The sequence below is a fragment of the Geospiza fortis genome, unplaced genomic scaffold (genome assembly GCF_000277835.1).
Source record: "Geospiza fortis unplaced genomic scaffold, GeoFor_1.0 scaffold40, whole genome shotgun sequence".
In the NCBI taxonomy this organism is placed as follows: domain Eukaryota; kingdom Metazoa; phylum Chordata; class Aves; order Passeriformes; family Thraupidae; genus Geospiza; species Geospiza fortis.
Window position 1 is genome coordinate 8,539,281 of NW_005054297.1, and position 10,387 is coordinate 8,549,667.

Genomic DNA, 10,387 nt, shown 5'->3' on the forward strand with positions numbered 1-10,387 from the left:
AAAACCAACTATAGTCTTTTTTTCCAGCATTCAAAAATACGCCTCCTTGTCATTTTTGGAAAGCAAATTTCAAACTTATGTAAATCAAAAACTATCTATCTGAAGATATAAAATGAATGAAATGAGCTCACTTTAAGTATCTGCTTGAAAGATTATGTGTCATAAAAATCCAACAGTGCAAGCTATAAAATGATAATGATTTGTGAATGCTTAATAGAAAAGTAAGCTAGTTGTTGTACAGATTAAATATCTGGATTAAAAGAGAGAAAAATACTGAAGGCATCTGTTGGAGGAAAAAAATTGAAAAAAAATCTTATAACTGTATCAATTTATGACTTTTTCTTAGACATTTCAGAAAGCCAATACACCTTCTCTTGAATTTTTTCAATTCAAAAATTGAGTACCTCAAACAAGATGGATGATATTCTTTATTTTGCTCTTTAAATGAAGGTTAGCGCAAGCAATCTGCCAATCACAAATTGTGCCAATTTTGCAAAGATATAAGAATAATTTCAATTATTATTCAGTGTTGACTTTGTTCCAGCTGTGGTGATTAAGACTCCCTGTTTTCATATATTAAGAGGTACCGGATGCAGCTCAGGCTGCACACACTTCTCTAGCACCCCATATTATGTATAAACAGGATGAAAGATGTGATGAGGCAGTGACTGGTCTTGATAAATGCTGAAAGGATGGAAAGCTAAAATTTTGCACAGAACTTCACACCAAGCTGGTTTATTCAATATACTCCTGTCACCTTGCAAAAACGTGTGGGAAGGAGGTCAGTGCAAGCAGTCAGTGCCTCAAAGTCTTTACTTGGTATTCATCTGCTGAGTGTTTTAAATGAAAGAAGCTTTTGTTTTCAAACTCATTCAAGACGTGTTTTCTTTTCTATCTATCTCAAGACCTAACCCTCCCATAATGCAAACACATCAAAACTGCTCTAGCATGCTGTGTTAAAGCCTTGGGGTTCATAGACTGCTTGCAGAGGTAAAGTAATAATGACACTTTCCCACTGGAAAAGAGAGGGAGCAGCTTCTCTCTTCTAAAAAATTTATTTTGTGTGGCGGAACACAGTAGAGAAACACAGCAACACCAGCCTGGCACCTCATTAGCAATCCTGAGCACTTGTATGCTAAGAAATGGAGTCTAAAGGATATCAGCACCAAGCAAGAAATTCCAACTATAGGATCTGCCAACTGCAGAAAACAAATGGTGCCTGCTCGGGCCAAGCACCATTATCTATTTTACTTATTTATATCTTCCCCCATAAGCAGGATATTGCTTAGAATTTTGGTCTAGTTTTTCTTATTTCTCTTAATAAAGAATAAGAACAACCCTACTACTGCACAACACAAGTAACAAAGATGAGTGACATGAAAACATCTAAAAAATTATATAATCATCAGTCTGAAATTTTATCTGCATATTATTCTGTATAAAAATCAGATCTACCATGTTATAAATATGCTTCAGCTTTTTGTTTGAACAGATTCCCTCCCGGAATGATGCAAAGGTAACTATTTCACAGAAGAGTGACTGCTAGTTGACATTATCCAAAGTATCCAAAGCACCTAAAACTATTTCAAAACTAATTATGTTTAATCTTGTCCTAAAGACACATTAGTGGTTAGTTCCATCCATTGCAATACTTTCATTATTTTCTATTTTTCACTTTGTGGTTTTAAAAACCTTTTGACCAATTGTCAACAATTCTCCAACAAGAGAGAGCTCCTAATGATACAAAAAGGAAAAGTCCAGCTGAAAATAATCTACTATAACTACACATCAATACTGAGCAACAAAAACCAGTACTAAAATCTGCACAGTAACTCCACTATTAAAAAAAATGTGTAATTGTCACTTCTTTCTTTTTTTTCTTTTTTTTTTTTAATTCTGCACCCCCCAGTGTTACAATGCTGCCACACTGTAGCACCATAATTCAAAAAAAGAAATAAACCCAAAGTATTTTCAGCTTCTAAAATGCTGTGGTGTCTTTCCAGATCCCAGCATGCTTTGTTACAGGCAAGAGTCAGGAGAAGAAGTGAGGCACAGGGAAGCAGATAAAATTGGAAGGGAGGTAAGTGCATCATTAGTAATAAAAAAAGACACTCTTACAGCTCTACTATGGGGCACAAGGAGACCCACTGTAAGAACTTTTTGTGCTAAAGGCACGCAGGAGGTGATGAGAAAAGTATTCCTGGCATAAAAATTTAATTACTTATATCTATGAATGACTAGAAGGAAAAGCAGAGCTTCCCAGATTTCAGCAGGATTTCTCTACCTCTGTGGAACAGCCTTTATACAATATAATAAGTATGAAACCAGCATCTGTCAATAAGGCCAGTTGAGGCTGTTTGCCTATGCAATTCTGTGAGAAAGATACAATCTTTCCTGAGGTTAAAGATGTTTGCACAACGACATTTTAAAAGTTCTCTGTATTAGAATTAGTTCTCTGCCCCTATGAAAAGGTTGTCAGAAAGGTTATCAAGAGAGTTTCTGCCATGTTTAAGTTCTGCTGTGAAGTTCTTGTTTAGTCTCGATCTTTGGCAGACAGACTGGTCCCTCAGGATTTCCATATTGCTATAACTGGAGCATGAAGACCAAGAAAACGTACTGGAGCTCACAAGTCAAAATTTTGGGTAATGAAGTTAGTGACCCAGTCACATATCAATCACTAACAGACTGGGAATTGGAGGATTTACTCCAGTGGTACTATATATTCTCTCAACTGGATGACTGTTTCTCAAGAGACAGTGACAATAGAATACTCTTTTAGTATGTAGTTATGTTTTAGGTTAAGAATCCCATTTTGTCTCAGCATGAATAGCTTTATTAAATGAAGTAGATATAATCATTCTACAAAAGTTAACATAAATCTGCTCCTCACTGGAGCAGTATACCTCACTGGATAGGTATATTAAAGTTTCAATGAGCACAATTTTTTTGTCATTTAGAAGACACCAATGAAGCAGTTTTTAAGGCACAAAAAAAAATCAGTAATTGTTGCAAATAAACTTTGCCTCTCCACCTGTTCAAACAATTGTATTACAAGATTAATTTTGACATTGCTCAGTAATCTAAAAACTAATAAATCTGGGAAATCCCTGCATTTAGAGCATGTATAAACTCGATGATGTTTCTAACTGCCGAGATATGCAGATGAATAACTCAAGATAAATATAAAACATTCTTAGACATGTCCCCTCCAGGCATAGCTTGTGGTTCAAAAAAAATGGAAAAAAAAAATAAATGCAACCTAATGATCTGGATATGGCTACACCAACAAAACTTTGCATATGTCTCTGCATTAATTTTTCTTCAGTTTAAGACACTTAGCCAGCATGACAACTAAAACTTACTTAATAGATCCAACTATATTACAAATTAACCTGTGTGAAGGTATTTTTTTGCTTAAAGAATGCAACATTGTATTGTGCTTGACTACATATTCAGTGCCTATTATTTTTAACATTCCAACAATTATACCTTTATTAAGACAGGTCTTGAATTAAGTCCCAACAGCAGATATTTTTCTCAACATTCTATCATGCTTTTCGAAGACAAGCTGTAACAACTAATGCTTATTCAAGAAATAAGTGCCACTCAGTAACTTCTGATTTCAAATTATGAACTCAATCATTCTGAAGGAAGAAAAATACAGTCATCACCTGAATACTTAGAAACAAATTAAAATATTACATAAACTCTGAAAAACCATCCACAGCTATCATCTTTTTTTTTCCTCCTTTTTCTACTGCTGTTTTCCTCTGCTGGAATGTCTCAGAAATATTTTTATAGTAGAAACATCATTAAAAGCTAGGGTTTCGTTGTTATGAGACCACCAGCAAAAGCCAACACATAATATGAATAAATGGTTCCTTCCTTCTCCAAAGTTAACAATTAAATTACTATCAGTTCAGAAATTAACCCAAAAGCCATCTTGAAGTTCTTGCTTATGTTTTATAGTTCATGAGAGTTATATCTCAGTCAATAAAGATTCCTTTGTTAATATGTAGATGCAGAGAAAATTGGGGAGGTTATAAGGACCCACTGTTCTAAAATTTCCCTTTACACTCTCATTTTTGCTTTTAAAGTACATTGAAGTTTAATCCTTCTTCAGTTAATCTGGCAACATTCATATCAGATCCAGTGTATTTACAGCACATATTAAAAAAATCAACACAAAAAAAAATAGACATAAAAAAATACTCAAGAAACCCTAACCTGTAAGTTCTACCATGACAGGAATTTCTCATTAGTACCAAAGAGCAATTACCTTGATGAAGGTGGAACTTTACTTGATTCAGGAATTTCTGGTACAGGTCGATGCCTTAAGATAAAAGATCGGCTTGCTCTTGGAAATACTTTCATGCAGTTTAGCATACAGGAATCATATAAGTCATTGTCTTTCATTTCTCCTTTAAACTTAAAGAATGGAGAATCTGGTTTTCTATCAGATAAATCACCCTCATCTGCAAGCCTCTGCTGTTTGTTTTCCTTGCATTTTGTCTCACATGAACGAACAAATGAAGGAGGATCACGGAACACCAAAGGGCCAATCAAGTGCTCATCAGCTTGGTATGCAGCAGCTTCTGTCAGTGAGGCATCTTGCTGAGTATTCATGTTGGTATTTCTGTTTTGACTGACAGCTTTTTGTATGCTGTTTGAATTCTGGTATAAACTAGAAAAATCCAAATTTGTAAAGTTATCATTATTTGCCTCCATTGAGTTTTGCTCTGCAAGTTCAAACTTTTCCTTCTTGACGTAAGATTTTTTAAGAAGTTGTTCTGATGATGTTACAGGTAGCAAGCCAGTCTGATCTACACTTGAATTGCTTACAGGATACTCTTGATCTGAGGATGAATATTGCTTCTCTTCCAAACCTTTCAAGTCTTTGAATTTTAAATTTTCATGGAAAAGAGAATTTCCTTGAATTTCCAAAAGACTGTCTAACTGTTTAAGAATCCTTCTGCGATGCCCTGTAGGCAACACTCCCATTTGCTGAAGCACGCTGTTACTGATTCCCACACAATCTGTCACTGTGTTATAGCCATATTTTTTAAAGTTAGGAAGATACTGTGCAAGGTTAATGTTGACCAAAAATTCTTCAATATCAGAGCCATTGCCTGTGGATGACATGACTTCATTCCATATATTGCCCCACACAGTCATGTAGAAATAGTCAGGTTGCGTGCATGTTCACTAGCAAGAAAACTCTCTTGAATTTGGTGTCCACCAGCCAGCAGAAAATATCCGTTTCCTCAAAACACCTCTTCAAGTTTCCTCAGTTCAAACTGATTTTTTTTTAAAGACTGCAAACATATGGAAAAGAAAAAGGACATTAAAAAAATTCTCACCTGAACCTCAGAATTACCTTGAATAAAATTGTGACAGACTCCCTGTCAGCTGAATTGTAATATTTTTTAATTGTTTGTATACAATAATTTCAACAAGGGTAAACCTATCCTTTTATCTTAGCCTATATAAAGAAAATAGCAAAATCAAAGTCTCAGCACAAGTAATACAGACTTAAAACACATATTCCTAGTAGTTAAACATTAAGATGAACAGTTAAGAGATGAACCACTTATCTACACACACATTTGTATTACACAGTACTTGGCTATCAGGGAGAGAAAGAGTTATCCAAGACCACAACTGGAGCCTAAAACTTTCCTATTTCCACACTAGCACCAATTAATTATGGAATAGGGCTTCTACTCCCTTATCTTCCAATCTCAAAATCTTTTTAACATACAAACACACCTGCAAAGGAACAAAGGAAAAATGACTGTCTAGAGCATTCCATGTGAAATGTGCATTCAAGCCCTGTCCAGCTGAGAACCCAACTGAACAAGTACTATCGTCAATAACATAGTTTTCAACAGTAGAGCCAGCCCTTCAAACAAACTGCAGGAATACAGGAAACAGGTAACCACCAGCATCCCAACTCTGAAAGGAAGCTTTCCCTTGGCCACAAAGAGAACAGGCATGACCCCATAGGCAAGTTCTGGTTGTTCATAAGTTTTTCCTTAATGTTTTCCAACTCAGCTCTTACACGCCAGATGCCATCTGTTTGAATTATTCTTTCTTTCAGGGCCATATCTAAATTCACAATTTACAAAATCCAGATGCTACTGTTCTGAAGGTGTTTGAAACAACCCAAAACAGTATTTCTTCAAAGAAGGTTTAAGATCAGCAACACTCAACAGGTTTTTCACCTCTCTCTTTCTGTATAAAGAGTAATTTGGCCTTGGGGAAATTTGCTGACTGTAACAGCTGTCCTGGCATGCAGGTACTAGCCTTAAGCAGCCTGGAAAAGAAAGAACAGCTTCAGTGGAACAGCATTAAGATTTAAGTAGCATTTAGAAAGAGGAGAAATCTTATGACCAGAATTTGTCTGTGGTAGTAGGCATCAATACCTAATTCTTCAAAGTATTTCATGACAAAAAATGCAGCACTTATGCTCTACAATTTAAGCCTAAAACATTGCCTACATTTTTACTGTACCAATTGCTATAACTGTTCCTTTATTTAAAATAAATCATTGGATTCTTTCTAGTCTCCAGCTTCATTTTTCTGGATATATTTTTATCAGCTTCGATCACTACCCACAATTCTCAGAAGTGACTTATCTTGAATATTAAATTGATACAATTAAAACCTTTTAGACAGACAACTCTATAGGTCAATCAGATATCAGCCTCTCAAGAGAGATTAACATTATTACCGAATTAACCCTCAATTAAAGATTCCCAAGTCATTTAAATTCAAAAAGCTTTGGATTGATCTGAACAGATTAACAATCCACTTTTGCATTTACTTTTTTCCCATCCTAAACTGCATGCTTATATAAATTTCCATCATTCCTTTAAAATTTTGAAAATTCAGCATTTCCTCAGAATTTTCATGGCAGCCTCTAGTCATAAGGGATAAAATTCAACAGTATGGTCTCCACCCATCTCTGAACCCTGAAAAATGTAAGTGTATACCCTCTTAACTAGATGAGTACATATTCTCAGATTCTGAGTACAGAATGAAGAAAAAATAGTACAGAAATTAATTACCAGGGAAAAAAATATCAGGCAGGTACTGTTTGGGACAGAAAATAGTCTTTCAGATACCCAGTAATTAAAAAACACAATCAAACAGACTACAAACAAAAGGGAAAAAAAAAAGCAAACAAAAACACCAAAAAGCAACAATCAAAGCACACACATATTCGAGTATATAAAACCCCTACAGCATTAGCATATCAGTCTAAGGCTTGTAAAGTTGCAGTTGCAGCTGGTTATGTCAGCCATTTCCACCTTCCTTGACAGTTCTGGGTTTCATGATAGCATTTGGCTACTTTTTCCCTAAGGTGTTAGTGTTCATTTTCAGACAGTATCATCTTCTCAATCCTTCCACCTTTCATAATAACAAAAAAAATGCATCTGGGAGACTAGCTTTAGCTTTATATTTATAAATAAGTATATATCTGTTATAGATAAACAAAAATATTTATATCCACACATTCTCTCTTCTCTATCGTAATACTGTTTTTTCTACGTGCAATAGCTTTGCCTACAGCTTATTCCAGAACACCTCCAGTGTTGTTACTTCAGGAACTCAAACAGCCATGTGTTATCAGCTGTTTGGACTCTAACCCATCTTTGTATAAACCACATACCAATGCAAAGAGATACCTAGCAGAGAACAAGCTGTGTCCAAATCTATAAGAAGGATTACGTTTTGCTGTGTATTTTATGAACAAAGCATGTAGCAGAGAAAGGAAGGAACTGCTTGCTGAGAAGACATTTTGACCACAAAATGCCAACAGTGATGCAAGATAAAGCCCAAGCCACTTTCTGTTTCTGTAGCTGTCTATGGCAGAAGCTATCAGTGCATCCATCAAGATTTCTGAAGACATGCTATAGATCTGGCCTAGCTATGCCACTGGTTAAATACCACTAAGATCACATTATTTTGTGGGCCTAAGCAAAGGGTTATACCGACAACTGGTTTGGTTTCACTACTTACACAAAGATTAATGTAACAAACAGCTAAACAAATCTACACACACTGCTGAGTGTTTCGCAGGCTAGAACATAAATATGCAATCATTTCTTAAAACGTTTTATAAGGTTTGAACTCAAGAATGCAGAACTCAAGGACCACCTTATTCAATACATTACTCTATTTTGATATGATTGCTATCAATTTAAAAAATAATTTAATCTCCTCCTTAGCTTTGATTACAAAGTCATTTATAATAAACCCTAAAGAATGTACAGTATTAGAAATGGAGTGGCATATACATATTTGTACAAATACATTCATTCTCTTTCACATCCATATTTCTACCACCACAAATTCAGCATTTGTAAACAACATTAGTGCACATGGCTGCATACACTCCATAAAACAAATCTCCTCTCAGAAGCAAGGCAAAACAGATTTTTCCTACTTATAAATAAATAGGAAAAAAAACCAAAAACAACAAAAAAAACGCCAAACAAACAAAACAAATGCAAGGGGAATTTGAACTTGCTTAAATAAAATCGATTCTTGTAATATATTATCTTAAGTAGCGTAACTAAGACAAAAATCACTATTCTCAACATGGTTACTACAAATAGGAAAATGCTATAATGGCTATTAAAAAAAAAGAAAAACATCAAACTTCTTCGAAGACACCTGAGCATTTCATTTTATCAAAATAGCGACAAAACACCTAAACTGCTAAGTGAAAAAAGCAATACGAGGAAAACCAGTTTGGCTTTTCTTCTAAGAAAAAAGTTTCAGCAGCAGATGAATTGCAATGTGTGTCACATATCTCAAGCCCTTCACAGAATCATACAACTTTCTTTCACAGAAGATGTTTTTCACACTTCCTTACAAACTGATTGTTAATTTCTTCCTTTTCCCTTCTTATAGAACGGACTTAGGCAAGGAGTGGCAAAAAAACTCAAGAGTGGCCTAACAGGTCTTTTCTTTTACTAAAAGTGACAGCTAAATAGTATCATATAAAAATGGCAATTCTAATTCTCAGAACCCTTCCTCACATGGAGGGTAAGCACATGTGTCTAGCATTCTGGAAAGCTCTATCTACTAATTTTAAAATTCTTTAATTCTGATTTTTCAAGTTGAAAAGTCTTGAAGACAAAATTGACTAGAAGACAGACGAGTCTTTGTTGAAGCAAGCAAGCAAAAAAAATTTTAATAATTAAATGTGTGAACAGTAGGTTATAGGTGAACACAGAAACACTCAAGTGGGACTGGGCTTTTTTTCCTTTTTTTAATATCAGTACAGATACAAGCCTCAAGAAACTGTCAAACCTTTAAAGTTCATGGCAAGATAACCACACTGTGAGCAATCAGTTCAACAGACACAAGCAAGTTCAGGCTTGCTCCCAACTTCTGCTAAACAACATACCAGATTAATATCCTAATAAATACATTAAAAAAACAACAAACAAACAAAAAAAGCCCCAACAAACAGTGCAACAGGTCTTACCATGGAGCAGAACAAAATCTGCAAGTAGTAAATTTCATCTTCGCATTGCAATTGACTCCACAAAAACTGACAAGATTAACATAGAAAACATTGTAGATTAAAGGTCTTTCCCAAAACCCACATTATACAATCAGCATATAGACTGCTTTAAAAAAAAATACTGATTGCGGCAATTGTGATAGAGCTATTGCCTCTACCAATACAAGGAAGTTACTAAGCATAGGTCAACCTAGAGGATAATTACAAAATAACTTTAATCACATTCTTTGTCAAACTGTTTCTTTGTTTGTCTTTTCTTTTTTTAATTTCAGAGCACTTGCCTTCTAGAAATAGGTTCAGCAACTTTCGTTACCTCGGATTCAAACCTCATACTGCAAGAAATTCCAGTGGAACAACTTGCAGAGTTGCTGGAGTAAGGAACGGCATGGCATGAATAAGCAAACTCAGGGTGGAATTGGAACTTTGGGAAGTTGCAGTGGCAACACTAGGGTGCTGTACCCTTCATTCGTATTCTCCAGCCATTACATACTACAGCTTCTTTGACTTTCTTAAGTTTTCTCATAAAATTTCCAGGTATATAATGGCAGTTAACATGAGGTCTGTTCATGTCTGCCTTCACAAAAACGACTCATAGAGTAAATAAACACACAACACTAAAGCACTGCTCTTTAGCATGACATTTACATACAAATAGTTGAAACAATTGAAGCTACAAGGAAAAGCAACAGCAATACACGCCTTATTTTCTATCTGCCTACAACTATTTCCATTTCGATCCCAGCTTCGGTACGTGTCGCTCATGTGGGACGTGCCCCGTCCCAGACACCGGGCGCTCTCCGGCAGCTTTCCAGGGCGGCCGCAGCAGCAGCGCGGGGCTCGCTGCCG

General features: G+C 35.5%; 1 protein-coding gene across 1 annotated transcript in view; it reads right to left on the minus strand.

Annotated features, from left to right (window-relative positions):
- Nucleotides 1-10,387, minus strand: part of ARAP2 (ArfGAP with RhoGAP domain, ankyrin repeat and PH domain 2) — a 115,234-nt gene that overhangs the window by 104,628 nt on the left and 219 nt on the right. Inside the window, exon 2 of the mRNA XM_014311940.2 lies at nt 4,280-5,315. Coding sequence (XP_014167415.1) covers nt 4,280-5,175 — 896 coding nt within the window. The 5' untranslated portion in view covers nt 5,176-5,315. The remainder of the gene's footprint in view (nt 1-4,279; nt 5,316-10,387) is intronic.